At 35.8% G+C, this 15,649-nt stretch overlaps 2 protein-coding genes across 4 annotated transcripts; one reads left to right on the top strand and one right to left on the bottom strand.

Moving 5' to 3' along the window:
- The first annotated feature begins 5 nt into the window (after positions 1–5).
- LOC132124735 (cation channel sperm-associated protein 2-like) lies at positions 6–5,723 on the top strand. 3 transcript variants are annotated; one of them, XM_059535887.1, is made up of 11 exons: positions 6–138; positions 963–1,156; positions 1,551–1,721; positions 1,839–1,907; positions 1,993–2,165; positions 3,106–3,267; positions 3,347–3,471; positions 3,560–3,735; positions 4,017–4,113; positions 4,959–5,227; positions 5,429–5,723. In XM_059535887.1, the coding sequence occupies exons 2-11, from the start codon at positions 1,078–1,080 to the stop codon at positions 5,458–5,460; spliced, it is 1,353 nt and encodes a 450-aa protein (XP_059391870.1). In that variant the 5' UTR covers positions 6–138; positions 963–1,077; the 3' UTR covers positions 5,461–5,723. The 3 variants fall into 3 exon arrangements, with proteins under 3 accessions (XP_059391870.1, XP_059391871.1, XP_059391869.1); XM_059535886.1 differs by lacking the exon at positions 6–138 and having other exon boundaries at positions 651–1,156; XM_059535888.1 differs by lacking the exons at positions 6–138; positions 1,839–1,907 and having other exon boundaries at positions 650–1,156; positions 2,071–2,165.
- Positions 5,724–6,186: 463 nt separating this feature from the next.
- LOC132124736 (creatine kinase U-type, mitochondrial-like) lies at positions 6,187–13,766 on the bottom strand. Its single transcript, XM_059535890.1, has 10 exons — positions 13,585–13,766; positions 11,736–11,932; positions 10,822–11,020; positions 10,629–10,724; positions 9,123–9,344; positions 8,964–9,049; positions 8,185–8,308; positions 7,719–7,853; positions 7,489–7,614; positions 6,187–6,606 (listed from the first exon to the last, which is right to left on the bottom strand). Exons 2-10 carry the CDS (start codon positions 11,885–11,887, stop codon positions 6,493–6,495), a joined length of 1,254 nt encoding a protein of 417 aa, XP_059391873.1. The 5' UTR covers positions 11,888–11,932; positions 13,585–13,766; the 3' UTR covers positions 6,187–6,492.
- Between the last annotated feature and the right edge of the window lie 1,883 nt (positions 13,767–15,649).

Genomic DNA, 15,649 nt, shown 5'->3' with positions numbered 1-15,649 from the left:
GCGCAGACGGACGCGCGCGCGGATGTGTAAACCGGAGCTCTGCAAACTAACCTAAGTGTGGCGTCTCACCATTGGATTATCGGCAGCGTCATGCTGCTACAATCAGCCAATCAGAACTCGGGAAACACACACTTCCGGGTGGGGAAATAATCTCTGCGCGTTACTATGATTTTTTTTTAGCTATGTTAGTTGTTAAAGTGTGCTATGTCTAAACTGTACAACTCAGAAGATTCCAGGTCACTTATCAAATTACCAAATTAGTGAAATGAACTCCGTGAAATAACCACGAACTCCTTGTTTTGATGACATTTTATTAGTGCTCTCAGTCTTCACAATAATTATTCATCAGTTATTCTAGGCTATGTGTATTATTTTTTCTTTTCAAGCTATTTACAATCAGAACTAGCAATGATAGATTCGTGAATGAGTCGCTGTTCATCTAACAGAGCAGTAAAAAGATCTGAAGTTGTTTGCGATTCAATTCGATTCATTCGATTCACTCACACACAGTATCGTTTGCAGAGGTTTCTCACACTCAAAAATAGCAAAGGGACACTTTTGGGGGGGGGGGGGGATTAATTATTAATTGTCTCTTGTCTTGGGAGTATTATTTATTTATTTATTTTTATTTTTTACAGGTATGTAGGCAGTGTTACTTTATTTCAATGTTACAATATTATTTAAATCCCTTAATTAAGATTACCCTTCAGGGTACATTGGTCACTGAACACAACTAAGTCACCTCAGTTTGCCAATTTAATTATATTTTAGTAATATCGACAAATCAGCAATAAATAGATAGAAAGATAAAAAAAAAAAAGAATAAATGGCTAATTTTAGCACCTAAAGCGGTTGCATTCACTTCACATCCTTTGACCGTTAAATGTTGTCTGACGTCATGCTCGCTACAATTCAGTGGGTTGAATTTAGTTGTACATTTTGCCCCCATTTACAATGAGCAGTGTCATCAAAGGTCAGGAAAATAAAACCTGTGAGTCAAACCAACATGAGGACAACATTTCCACTGAGGAAAGCCTTTCTCCGAGAGCGCAGATTATTCGATCAAAACTGATCAACATGTCAGATCTGTGCGATCTTTTCCCGCAGCGCGAGGAGCACAAGGACAGACCACAACACAGCGTCAAGGATGTGACGGGTATCTAATACAAAAAATAAGAGTATAAATATATTTGCCTTCGGGTAACAAGGTTTTACGGTTTAAATTGACATTTTGTGTGCTTCTTCACATTTAGGGAATTAACGTTACTTATAAATTTACAGATTAGTTCTATTTAGTTATCAGTTGTGAACTGTAATAAATAATGGTAACAGGGTTAGTTCAGTTAAATTAACATAAAAAAAGTGATAAAAATGAGTGCACTTAAAAGAGTTCACTTCCTCAGGGGATGATGATGATGATGATGTCATGATAATGACAAGCTGATAAATATGATGGTGACAGGGTTCACTTTCGAGGGGTATTACAATATCAGCTGGAAAGAACAAAGAAAATAATTTAAAAAAATGTTTTCTTCATATTTGTGTCTTAGATCTGGAGCGATACACCAGTCTGGAGAATGAATATAATCACTTGGTGAGGTTTGAAATCAGTCGCCACAGGAAAGAAAACATAACCCTGGAGCAGCGCAGACTGAACCGTGTGCTAAACCGCCATTCAAGATACCCTCCAATGAATATGTTTGCTCAGTGGATTTTAGAGAGTATCCTTTTAAACATAATCTTGTGTCCAAAAAAAGAAAAAAAGCAAATTCTAAGCAGCACAGTTTTTAAATTCGAGACCGTCTGAACGTGTACTCTCCTTAACGTAAATATGTTAGGTAGTGTGTTTAAAGCTATTATGCTTGTTCTTGTCATTTTGAATGTTTCTTTACTATCAGTAGAAGCAGGTGAGAGGTCATTAGCTCACGATTTTTATAGATTAAAGACGACTAATGTAAATCACTCATGAGCCATCTCTGTTTGCGTATTCAGAGTTTCATGACTATAAGGATCCAAGCATAGAAATCCTTTTAGTGGTGCTACAACTACTGAACTTGTCTATACTACAAGTTTACGTTTTGGAAATCATCCTGAAGTGGCTGGACGATTTCTGGCTGTTTTGGAAATGTCCGTGGAACCTCTTTGATTTTGCTGTGACTCTAATGGTATGAATGCAATGTTAATTTAACTTTTTCTATGTCTTCTTTAGACTGGGTTACAGTGAGAAACTCACAGTTGAAGTGAATTGAGTTGATGTGTAATCTGTTAAATGCTCAGTAAAAGCTATACTTGTTTTTCAAACAAAATATATTAATCAGTTAATTAATGTTATTTGAATAAACTTTCAATTTCAGATGAAAAAGATGATCACCATCTGAATCTGCAATGCTTCATCAATAGGTGGCAGCAGAGTGAAATGTGGACATCTCTTTTTTTCTCTTTTTTTAATTTAGACTGTTTCACTCTCCACCCTTTTGGGCTGTAGTTAATTAGATACAGTTTATTTGTTATGTCAGTTACATCTTTGTGCATACATATTCAAATTTACTCACAAAATTAAATCCTAAAAGTGTGTGAGATACAGGTAAAAGAAAAGTAAAATAAATAAATAAATAAATTCATGTGTAAAACCACAGTTCACTGAAAGGTGTATGTGTGTAGTTTAAAATGTTATATTTCTAAAAAAATAAAACAAATCTGAAAAAATGTAAACCATAATTAGAGGTTTTTTTTCCTGTATTGAAAACTATGGATTAAGAAACAAATTCTTAATGAACTGTTCCTTTAAATGAAATATTACTTGAACAGCTTTACAGCTCAAATCAAACCAAAAACAGAATAATTAATGTATGTGCTTTTTCAAGATAATAATCCTCACATTTCTGCTATTAAATCCTCCAAAAATTGACCCCATTCACTTCAATAGTGAGTGCTTCAATGCACCCTAAATTCTAACTATTTAGAAAAGGAAAGAGATGTTGTTGTCTTTTAGCAATCAAACTGTAATCAAGTGCTATCAATTGAAGTAGTGCACCTGGAATATTCCAGTAACTTTCAAAATTTGTGAGCAACAACTTGCCATGCAAAATTCTTTTTTTCTGTTAGCCTGTTCTTCCAGCGATTGTCCCCGAGACCTTCAGAGGTGCGTTAATATCGCAAAAATTCTTGAAACTTGTCGTCCAGTTTCGCGTCCTCCGATGTTTGAAGATCGTGTCCAGATTCCAGGATATTCGTCTAATGTTGCAGATAATCTACCATGCATGTGGGGTATGCAATTATCCATAAGCCTGTACTGTGTAAGAAACAATGTTACGTTAAAACTAACGATGCTGACTACTTTCAACAGACCGTGAAACTTATATTTCCAGTGTTGTTAATGAGCTTTTTAGTTTTTGCTGTGTTTGGAGTAGTTCTGTTTGAAAAATACACCAACTCTAACATTGAAGGTCTGCTCTACAAGAATGATTTTAAGTGAGGGCATTTTCATTGTGAAAACCTGAAGAGTTTATTTTATAAGGTGTGGGTTGTTGTTATTTGATGTGCTCTTCTTCTTTTTTAGAGGTTTATCCAGTGCCTTCATCACCCTCTTCAGTATTTTTACCTTGGAGCACTGGCTTGATTTACTAAAAGACATTCAAAGAGTTCCAGAGCTAAACCATCAGCTCTGTGGATTGTTCATTATGGTGTGGCTTGTTTTTGGAGCCTTGATGACCTGTGTTTTTATGACAGTTATAAGTAAGTATTCTTACAATATATAAAGAAATATTGATTGTTCTAAACCCAGTGATTTTATGTATTGCATGATACACAAAATTAAACCCAGAACAAGGTGAAAATTATTGTAGTTTAGTGCCTTTCTGGGTATATTTCTTCCAAACTTTTTTTTCCTCTATTAAAAATTCTAACTCGAAAAATAGGTTTTCCAGGAGGCCTAGCCACCCCCAAATTTTGAATGGTAGTGTATGTATATTCTTAACTGTAAAATTTATGGTAATTGGTTTCCTTTTTGTCCACAGTTGATGACTTTCAGGAAATTCGTAACAATCTCTCCAAAGAGGTGCAGCAATTGAAAATCCTGCGCAGAGCAGAGATGTTCAAAGCAAGTCATATGGGGTAGGTGAACAAATGTTTTGATTTACTAGATGCATGTAGTTTATGTTGGCTTGTTATACAGTACATTAAAACGGGTGGGTAATATACCAGAAGACACAATTAACTGGTAGAAATTTGTCAACTGCTAGAGATTTTGGACTGTTTCTATCACGGTTACACACGAATTGCTGTGCTATGTGGACATGAATACTTTTTGTTTGCACGCGTTTTCAAGTATTGCCGTTTAAAAACAAGTTATTTTAAGTCTTTGTAAGTATCCCAGTAAAAACCGTAATTTAGGTCTTAAGTGAAAGCAAACAGTTGAGAAAGAAAACGTGAAATGGTATATTGGATCTGGGCAGCTCTTAAAGTGACAGCAGTCTAATTTTACTGTTGTCTGTCATTCATGTTAATCAATAAACAAAAGAGAGAAATTTCCCACTGCTCTTGAATAAATCACTTATGCAACTTTCATAAGAAGAAATATATATTTAATTTACACAGCAGTATTTTTATACATTTGATTACTTTATATAGTTTATATTGATTACTTTATAATTCCTTTTAATTAGCTTTTGTTTAATTGCTTACTGTTTACTCTTCTTCAGTGAGTTTGAATTTTTATTTGTTTTTAAATTTAGGCTAGTATTCAGTTTTTTTTTTTGTTTTTTTTTTTATATTGACAATGGTGACAAGTATGAAATTCCTACGTTATAATTTGATATCATAAAAATCTTATTTAAAGCAAAAATAACCTTTTATTGTAATATATATAGTTATTGTGAAATAAAATGACTCGTATGCTGATATAAGATTTTGGTCATATCACCCAGCCCTATGTTAAAACATTCAATTTGTGATTTCAGGGCGATAAGCCGAACAAACCAACTGAAGGGCCACAAACCTGTCAAAGATGAGGAAGAACAACCAAGTCCAAATGTTAATTTGGAAGGCCATACCTCGAGACATGAGCTGGAGTGGGACATGGGTCTGGAGGCGTTTATTCAAGCGGCTGAGTTTCAGGATGACTGTGAAACAGAGTGCTGGCGTGAAGATAATCTCCACAGGTTCTTCGAGCAGATGGAAAAGCTCCAGTGCAACCTAGAGGAGATGGACCAGCTCCAGGATATATTAGGTGGGTATGAACACCAAGCATTTTCATGATAAGCGACTGCAACGGCAACATTATATTTGATCCAATCTGTATAGAGTATTTTCATATAGTCATACAAGGCTGCAAAATATTTAACCCCCTTTGTGATTTCCTCTTTTTACTTAATCATAATTTTATTTAATATAAAAAAAGTCATTAGTTACTTTTTATCTGTTGTGACAGTTCAGGGTTTCCTTAACCTGCATGAATGCTGAGAAAAGTAAGAAGAATGCATCAGCAAACCAACTCTATGACTTCTGTTCTCCGTCATAAACACTGGATGGGGGACTTAGATGTTTTTTCAAAAAGTTTACACTCATTTCTAATAAATTGTATATAATTTAAATACTTTCTAAAATGACATCAGTAGACATTAGTAACTTTTGTATTGGTAATATAATAAACCTTTTCATCTTTATGATATTTTGTAATGATACCTGCTTGTTGGCAATTGACTGTTTTTAATTAATTCTATTAAATCTATCAATCCGTCGTTCTATCAATCTGTCTGTCTGACTATATTTTTAATATAAGTTTTCTAACATAATGCAATGTGCAAGTCTTGTGACTTCACCTCAGATTCTACCCAATTCTCAAAAGTGACTTTAAGCATTGAACTCGCAAAAGCCACCTTGGCATCGGTGCCGAAAGTCTACTATGCCGATATATAACACAGACTTTCTTTTACATAGACTGTGTGGCTTCATGGGGGTGATCGTTTTGAAATCACATGACTAGCTCGACTTGAATTTATGAATCATGGTTGACTGCAAATAAAGCATTTCTGCTATGCTTCATCCACACCACTAGGTGTCAGTACAAGACAACGCCCAGTGCAACATAAATACATGACTTGGCACCTTTATGACTGAGTGATAGTTTTGCTTTTCGCCTACTTCATGTTGAATGTATGATGAAACACTCTCCGAGACCCTTAAGCATTTTATATCGACGACATCTTCAGCAAAAACAACTTTATTTCTCTGACCCCTGAGGCAAATCTTGACAATGGCTATTATAGTATTATTGTAACACAATCAAGTAAGTTACAATGTGACAAATCCATAGCGTTAATGAACACAATCATGATGTAAGATACATTCACTCATGTTTTATACTGAAGTGTGGTTTGTCTGGCGAAACATAGAGGCATGCTTATGGATCAGTATCAGCGGAATATTGAAGGAGGAAGAAACACACAAGAGGGAGGAGTCAGGAGAAGGGAGGAGCTAAGCAAGACCGCCAGTCTATTTAAACTGGCTGATGGGGGCGGGGATTTTGATGTCTTGGCCTCTCTCCAGTTTCTTCTCGCATTCGATGAGATAGTTCACTCCATCTATCACAGTCTGAGCCAGCTGGACCTGAGTACACGTTGATTGAAACAAGACGTTATGGTAAGGTAATTTAATTTTTTAAAGTTTTTAAAGAATCAGTTCACCCAAAAATCTAAATTCTATCATTATTTCCCACAATATATCAGTATACATGGCCTGAACTTAACACTCGCCAAATGCGAAATATGACTAAAATTCATCTGGTCAGTATTTAAAACACTGTTATTCACCAGTTGGCCAGTAACTTTTTTATATTAACTTTAACAATTATTGAAAATGCAATATGATTTATAGACTGCATTGTAATTATACAAATATAATCTGATGTGCTGTTATCTTTTCACAGTTCACAGTAAAAGATTCTTCTCACAAAAATCTATATAAATAAAAATTATGATATACTTTGCAGTTCAGTAATCTTAGTGATATAGTGATATTTCTTTATTCGTTAATTTTTAACATTTGAATAAATAATAGAAATTAATAATAATAATAAAAATACACTGCAATCCGGTTTCCCAATTTTATGCCTATTTTTAATGAAATAATGCACATACAGATGTCACTTATAAAAATATTTACAGCCGGTAATTTTTCTCACATAAATGGCCCTTGGCAGGTGTGTGTGTGTCTGTGTGTATATTAAAGCCTTCATCTCACACTCACTTTAAGGCACTAATAATTTGATAACACATTTAAATGTAATCTCTCACAAAATCCATTTGTCATACTGTATATTATATAATATAATGATGCCTAAATGTACTTATTTGTAACATTTAAAATGTTTTAGTTTTTTAGTGTTTTATTTTTAATTTATTTAGACGAAGTTGTGAAGAACTTGAATATCATTATAAATTTTTAGTTTTTTTTTTTTATTACATTTATTTCTTTTTTTACACAACTCACCTCCGATTGGCCCAGTCTGTCCAGATTGGAAATATCAAAAGTGTTTCCAACAGCGGCGGTGTCCACTCCTCCAGTCCCCCTTTTCTGGAGTCGCAGGTTTTCCAGGATCTTAGGGAAACGAGGGTCCTGCAAGAAAATGTGGACATAAATATTGAAATGCATTAATATTACAATGCATGTGACACACACAAGGTGCAAAATTGTTTAGAATGTATTTCTAAAGCGAGGACCTTGCTGAGGCGAGGAAGAGTAACATGGACGCCAGCTCGTAGCCCTGTGCCCAGGTTTGATGGACAGGTGAGAATGTAACCCAGGCGCTCGTTCCACATGAATTCCCAACCCTTCTCCTGAATTAGTCTCTCAACCTGAGGCACAAAGAGAGAGTCTTGTGAGAAAGATACGAGAGTGATCTGTTTTAACTAACAATACAATTAAAAAGATGCTCAAAAATAAAACATACAACATATATTTATGATTCCCTTTTAGAATGAGCACCAGACTAAGACTGAACCACACACATAATTACACACAGATGCCTGTCTGGCAGGATGATGTGTTTACAACGGTATGTACACAAAAGGGCATTGCTCTGAGCAGCAATAAACACAGCTGCAGCGTCTCTGCTGGATAAATAATGGAGGCTTGTGCAGTTTTAACAGTGACCGAGTGCCACAACCAACACATGCATGACCTCACCTCTTGGAGACCCTTGCAGAAACGCTCAAAGACCCTCTTCATGTTGCCCCCCTTCTCCATGGAGATCACACGAGTGTGGTCTTCCTCGTTGACCCACACCAAGAAGGTTTTCTCATTGTTGTGCCTGGAATTGAAAGGCATCTCGTTATTATCTTCTGCAGAAATATTGAGGCCAATGTCTTTGGCCTGTAAATATATGCATGGGAACGACAAAATGTTTTGGATTGAATGAGGCTTTTGAAGAGATTTCCACCATGCTCATAAACAAAACAGCGGGGGACACTGGGATTTGAATATGACAGATTTGAATATTCAGCGCGCAGAGTCCTTATACTAACTGAAAGACCCAAAACATTAACAATTTTTGAACTTAACTTTCACCTTCGTTGCATAATCCACATCGGCAAAATGGCTCTTTTATTTTTAAAATAGGAATCTGTTCTAATTTCAAACCTTACCCTTGACCTTATTATGTTTTAGTCTCACTTTTAGTCTCAAATGGTATCAGAAGTGCTTTGTTAGCTCGAAAACCATCAGGGTATTAAATGAAAGGTAATTTCCAAATTGAGTCTGGCAACACCGGCACACTTTCCCTTGCAGGCAGAAAGAAGAAGAGAAAAAAAGAGGATGAATAATGCAGGAGATGTAAGTGAGCCTTGGGTACACTCTGTGATCGATATCAAACCACAGCTCATGGCTGTAGAGGTTGCTTCAGGATGAAACGCAGTCCTGTCAGAGGACATGGTTCACCATCAAACCACTCAACTCCTTAAACTCACCAGATGCCTCTTGCGTCGGGCCAGTCGCGAGCCATGCCTGCACATGTCAGCAGGGGAGACACAGGCTTATCAAACAGGAAGTGATCCTATATAGCAAAATGAAAGTTCAGCATGAAAACATCTTGAGTTACATAGCATCACATTTGTGAATATACCCACATCAATGAGCTGCTGCTGCTCTTGTTCGGTCATCAGAGTGAGGCTGTAGTATTTTCCAGCCAGATCCCCTTTTAGGCCTGCCAAGGCATCAATCACGACCCTCTCCACCTCTCTGCGCTCAGCGCGGGTGCAGGCCGGGGGCAGGCTCAGGCCTCGGATGCTCCTACCTGTCCTGACTCGAGACGACAGCACATACTTCTCATCGAACTGGCCTCCCCGTATCTGATGGGATGAGAGTAGGATGAACATAATGGAAGTAACTTGGAACTGTAAGGCCTGCGTTTCCGGCCCGCTTTTCCGGTTAAAAAATGTAAAAGAATGCCAAAATGTTGGCCCCAATAGTCCCGTGGCAATGTGCAGATGTATATAGTGCTGTTGTGATTCAGGCGTCCCAAGTTCGAGTCCCGGCTCATGGACCTTTCCTGATCCTGCCCCTCTCTCTCTCTCCCACTTTGCTTCCAGTTAATTAACTGTGCTGTCCAGCTAAAAATGCCAAAATAAGATCTTAGGGAAAAAAAAGAATGCCAAACTATTGTGATATTATGTAACTATGTGCCCCTTTTTTAACCCCACAGTGTAATTTTGTAATGGAAATGGTGGTGGTGTAAATTACTTTTTAATGTTGAATTACAAATGTATTATTTTCAATAAAAAAATAATTTAAAAAAATCTCAAATGAAAAAAAAAAAATCTGATTATAAAAAAAAAAGCAAAAAAAAAAAAAAAGCATTTAAAACCGAAATGTAAAATTTAGCTTTTAAATTAAAATTAACATAAATAAATATTTTTTCTTGATTGTAGGTCATTTTCACCAGAAGATCCAGTTTGTTCAAAAAGGTAAAAAAACAAACAGAAGAATTGTTTACAATAAGATCTATAACATGCATTTGGGAAACAGATAGTGTGAGTGTTCATTTAATGCCAACTTTTTTCATGCAATTATTAAATTTTTTTTTGAATTCCAGGCTAATTCCATGGCTAGCATTTTATGATATCTAAATACCCACAATAAAATGATATATCTTCGTTTTTTGATATAATGAAATATTTCAATATCATTTTGAATAAATATATATATATATATATATAGATAGATAGATAGATAGATAGATAGATAGATAGATAGATAGATAGAGCTTTGTGCCCTTGTTGTTACAGTGTAATTACACAAATGAGTTCTAAGTGATTAATTGAAAACGTACTGTGTTAGTTGCTTGTAATTAAGTATAATATTAAGTATAATATTACTAAAGTAAATACTCTTGACATGTGTAACAATGTCTGAGTCTGTAACATGGTTAAAACCATAAAATGTATCTATAAATATATTTTTAAATATCTATAAAATCTACTTAAAAAAAACACACACACACATTGGAAAAGTATCAGAAATGAATTATGAAGGCATTCCAAGACTTTTGGGAAATAAAAGTGCCCACAGTTGAAGAATCACTACTTCTGTCAGTGTTGTATTAGTCTACTTGTAACTCAAACCTTTCCTCTTACCTTACTGGAATCCAGGTCAGTGGGATGCTTCATGTTGCAGGGGTCATAACCATTGTGCCTTTCTTTGATGACTGGGTTAAAGATGTCAGCAAAGACCTGCACAAAACATATTTGATGTGCTTTTGTGCTCCAAAAATGCAAAGCTCTTAATATGCCAAATGTGTGAAAGGCATATATAATAATATCCTCTCACCTCATACGACTCCTCATCTCCGGCCACCATTCCTACTGTCTTAATAAAGGGGTGGCCTGGGTTGTCCACACCAGTTTGGATAGCCAGGTCCAAAGTGTAACCATTCGGAGTGGTTTTATCACACAGCTTGGCATATACAGCAGGAGTCAGGTGACTGGCCATACAGTTATTGTGCTTCCGCAAATCTGGATATTCAGCACTGTTGGGAAAGAGAACAAAGCTGAAAATCAAGGACAATGGCTGTGTCTCAAAACCAAACAAGCTGTCTGTCTAAAATAAGACAGATGTTGGTCATGTCTTTCGAAATGGGAGTTTTTAAGCGTCAAAACCGCGTTCTGTAGCCTACGCGTCAGATCCTATTAAAACAGCGCTTTGAGCGTCAACCGCGTTCCGAACGCGTTCAAACCCTTTTGAGCTGCCAACAAAAAACGGCGTTCTAGAATGTCATAGACGCGTTCTGTACGCGTTAATACCTAGACGCAGTCTCTCTCGTGTTGCAGCCAACGTTCAACCACTACACGTGCATTTTAAGACAAAATTTAAATTGTGATATTAATTAACGCATACATACAAACAAATAAAATAAATACATTTGCATTCATCATAATTTTGTAGTAGCTACATGAAAGATGTAAAAATAAAATTGTTCATTCTACTGTATTTAAAAGACCCAAACGAAACAATTGCATGTACAATATAGAATACACAATTAAAAAGATATAATATAATAATGCTTATTTATCGCAACGCGACCGTGGAACTGAATCATTCCTGACTCGTATTAATGAACATATTTGTTGCCCACTTAGGCATTTTTGCAATACAATGCATGGGTTGTTTGGCATTCTCTCACAATATTTCATTGTTTTATGTAAGATGTTGTCGTTATAAAACACGGGTATGCTTGTAGTTACCTAGCAGGGTAGATTCTCCGGACGTGCGCTCCTGCATTGACATGCTGCTCTCTGTTCAGGAAGAATCCCACTGTCAGAGATCCAGCACCGACCAACGACAAGATTCCCACCTTCCTTTTACTGGACAAGATCCGTGCGAAGCTGCTGGCCATTTTAACCCTATAGAAGCAGACGAGGTCTCTCCAGATGAACGTGGACTTGAAGAATGAACAGACAGAAGGAGAGACACAGGGATTACTGGAGGATGCAGGGGAATGCTGCGGATATCTGCCCTTCTCCCAACACAACAGCCGTGTGATCTCCCTCCTCCCCTCCACAAGCAGCAGCAGCTCAGGACGAGATGAATCAGATTCTCACCCAGCTTCTCCCAACCCTTACAGTAAACCAGTCAGCAACCATGAATATACCTACACTTAGGCAATTCATTAGTGTCCTAGTGTGGTTAAATTTTTATAATTGTCTTAATGAGTTTTTAAGGTACTAAAAGGGAACAATAAATGCATTGTTAACCGTGAAGCAGCGGACAGCTCATTTTAACCTTGTACGTGACTTTGAAGCCTATTGGTTCATCTTTACCTGAAAGGGCGCACGCCCGTCTGCATCACGCGCATGCGCGCTAGGGATTGGCTGATGAGTGCCCCCATTGCATAAATTATATAGTTATTTAGATAAGGTTGAGATTTTTTTACCCCCCTGTGGTATGATACTGTGAGTAGTTTAATTGCACTCAGAGGCCTTACAAGTTCACTTTGTGTCTTTAAGTGAAACTAAGAAGGCTAAAAATGCTAAAATACATCATAAAACTGATGGTTCGTAGTTCTGGCAAAGAAGGATGCCACAAAAAAAAAATTTGTCCATGTTATAGGTTATAATCTTATAGTCTATATCTTAATTTTAAAAAGCAAGACATTTAAGACTGTGCTATATTTTTGGATATTACGCATTTTAACCGTGTTCGTTTATGATGTTCGTTATGAAGCATTTAATTCATGTATCACTTTCAATAAGTTTTCCACACAATGGATTAAATGAATTTAATGCAATTAACCCAGCATTTCACATTTGTGATTCAAATTGCTTTTCAGTTTGAAGGGTCTGTAAAAGTGCATAGTTTTAACAGCATGTAAAAAAAAAATGATATAACAATTGCTGTAAGTCACGTGACCAGATACTGTATATGACCTCTGTCTCAACACCCCAATAAAGGAAGCACAGATATGGATATATAGGATCATATTTGCTGTAATATTAAAAGGTCGGTTATTAATATGATATTAAAGATTCTCTGTCATGATCACTTTTCATCTGTCAGATTTATGCGCAGTCTGTCAACTCCATTGTCTTAAAAAATGACATGCTGTTTGTTTCATATGTGCTCATGTAAACTGCAAAAACCTGTGAATAAATGGGTTAACCTAAATTCATCATAAGCTTGCTTTAGGCCTAACCATTGAGACAAGTTCATAGCATTTACTGGTCTTAGCTGGGATGAAAATCCCTATTTTAAACCGTTCCCCTAGGATACAGTGCGGAAATCATGTGAAATAAACAAGAGAATTACCGTAGGCAAAACAAACTAAAGCCTGTATAATAATCCCTTACTGTTTTGTACAGCAAGCTGGTCATTATTGTGAGATTAAATCAGTGTTTAAATGATGCAAGGCAGAAATGCTACCGAGTGAATTGCAGACTTTCTATAATACAGGGATATTTCCGTTGAAATGCAGTGCAAACGTGGAATGTTTGAACAAGTCTGTCATTCATCAAATGTAAAAGTACTCTAGCGGCGCTGGAAAATAATTGATACATTACACTGCTTGCATATTTGAAATGAAATTTTAAAGCTTACCAGATACTTTTAATCCGCCGAAGTTGGTCTTATCTTCTGAAGTACAGTAGGAACCAGGTACAAGGGCACAGCTTTTACTTTCTTCAATGCAGCAGAGCAGAAATAGGTGTGTCTTTCTTTATTACAGTGGCATGGCGTGGTTAAGACTTCCTTTTGTTTGACCTGCCACCGCAACACTCAAGTAGCACTGTGCCATTCATTCATTGGCTGGCTAAGGTTGCCTAATGTCTCCTGGGAACAAAATCACTAGTGGTTTCCTTATCTGTGTCTGCTGTGATCATAGCTGGGAATGAGATAATAAACCCACGATCAGTTCAAAGGTCACTGGGACGACGGGATAAATGACACGTCTCTTTACAGCCTACCTTATAACACTATTACATTGATGTTGTTAAATTCAACTAAATAATGTAACAAAGAAAATCAACACTATGTTAAAAAGTAACAAAGCAACATTCAGCTTAAGGCCATTATTGTCTTTATAATCTGTATTGTTTAATAACTGATAAATGTCTAGTTGCTGAACTGTTGGCCCTGAAGTCTTATTGGGAAGCAAAAATGGAAACTACTAATACAGTCAAAGCCAGAATTATATATAAATATATATATATATATATATATATAATACTTATGTGTCTATAACATACATGTTATCTGTGTGTGTGTGTGTGTGTGTGTGTGTTAAACTACTTTCAAGCCTTTAACAATTTTTTTTTTCAGAACAGCTGAGCATGTACATATACTTTTAACCAGGTCAAATTAATCATTCTCGAGTTGGATTAAAGTTGTACTCATTTCAGTTGTTGTACAAATAGTTGTTTAAGTAAAATGTATTGCTATTATAAATCTACTTTAGTAGACATTGAAGTAGATTGATTTGATTTGTCATTTGACACATGTAAAACTATTAAAACAGAAGCTATTACTGAAATAAGTACTATCTATTGTATATAATCTTTCATTAAATTTATTTAACCTTTATTTAGCCAGAAAAATCTCTCTGGATTTAAAATCTTTCACATGAGAGTACTGGCCAAGAACAAACTCACAAAACAAAACAACAAGAAACTAAAACAACTAAACTCATTGAGTCTTTTTCAAGTGACCAGATAACAGATTTAAGGTGTTTCCATACTGTATATTGCTGTATATATTCTGTATCACTGCTCCCCCTGGAGGAATTGTTCTGCTATACAAACATGATAAATTGTGTAGTTAATAGGGTTTATTGCACAGCTTTATTTAAGAGTGTTGAAGTAGCTGTTTCAACTTTTATTTTATTGTTTTTTATATCGATTTTATTTAAAAAGCTTTTATAAGCTATTATAAAGCTATTATAATCCATGTTAAGCTTTTTTGTTGTTGTTGTTGTTTGAGGGCTCTTGGATATGTCATAGTGTGCCTATGCACTGATTTTCAACATGCCATGTGTCCTGTCTGAGACTCACCTTTTAGCCATGATTTCATTTAAAATGAAGGTCAGTACATTCAACAAAGGTTGATGAAAGTCTTACAGTGACAGCTAGGGATATGGCAGCATCAATAACCATAAAGATGCGATAGAAAGGGGAAGCTACAGTACTATCTATTTACACTGCCCCCTTACAATTTAGAGATTTATGGATCAGTCATGTCTTAGAAGTTAGAAGTTAGAAGTTAACATTTTCTAGCAATGAGGATTCAGACTGTTGCTACACTTTTTAATGAAACTAAAACTAAAACTAAAAATCTGTTAAATGGTGCAACCTTAATCTCAGGAGGCACATAATTTCTGTCACTCTGTATTTAGTCAACACAGCAGGCGAGTTTCCTGTAAACAGATCTTTCCTCAAACATCGTATCACTTTAATGATAGTCTGAAATCTTCTGGAAATAAAAACACCACTATTATAGCTATATTTAAATCATAATGTCATACAAAAGCACTAACTTAAAAGTGAATCTGAACTGACCAGTGAATGGAAGTATATTAAATAAAAGGTTTTGTTGAACTTAGATAAAACCCATCAATTTCAAGCAAACTGAGTGAACTCATTGCTTACTTGGACTACCATTCAAAAGTTTG

Source organism: Carassius carassius, chromosome 43 (assembly GCF_963082965.1).
Source record: "Carassius carassius chromosome 43, fCarCar2.1, whole genome shotgun sequence".
In the NCBI taxonomy this organism is placed as follows: Eukaryota; Metazoa; Chordata; class Actinopteri; order Cypriniformes; family Cyprinidae; genus Carassius; species Carassius carassius.
This window is presented reverse-complemented; position numbering and strand designations above follow the sequence as displayed.

What these genes read in the sequence shown, in the direction of transcription:
- LOC132124736 (XM_059535890.1), bottom strand. Translation starts at nt 11,887, where the DNA reads ATGGCCAGCAGCTTCGCACGGATCTTGTCCAGTAAAAGGAAGGTGGGA. An exon ending in CGGAGAATCTACCCTGCTAG is followed by an intron (nt 11,021 to 11,735) that starts GTAACTACAAGC and finishes CTTTCCCAACAG; the next exon opens with TGCTGAATATCCAGATTTGC. An exon ending in ACAGACTGGGCCAATCGGAG is followed by an intron (nt 6,607 to 7,488) that starts GTGAGTTGTGTA and finishes ACGTGTACTCAG; the next exon opens with GTCCAGCTGGCTCAGACTGT.
- LOC132124735 (XM_059535886.1), top strand. Translation starts at nt 955, where the DNA reads ATGAGCAGTGTCATCAAAGGTCAGGAAAATAAAACCTGTGAGTCAAAC. An exon ending in TTCAAAGCAAGTCATATGGG is followed by an intron (nt 4,114 to 4,958) that starts GTAGGTGAACAA and finishes TTGTGATTTCAG; the next exon opens with GGCGATAAGCCGAACAAACC. An exon ending in CCAGCTCCAGGATATATTAG is followed by an intron (nt 5,228 to 5,428) that starts GTGGGTATGAAC and finishes CTGTTGTGACAG; the next exon opens with TTCAGGGTTTCCTTAACCTG.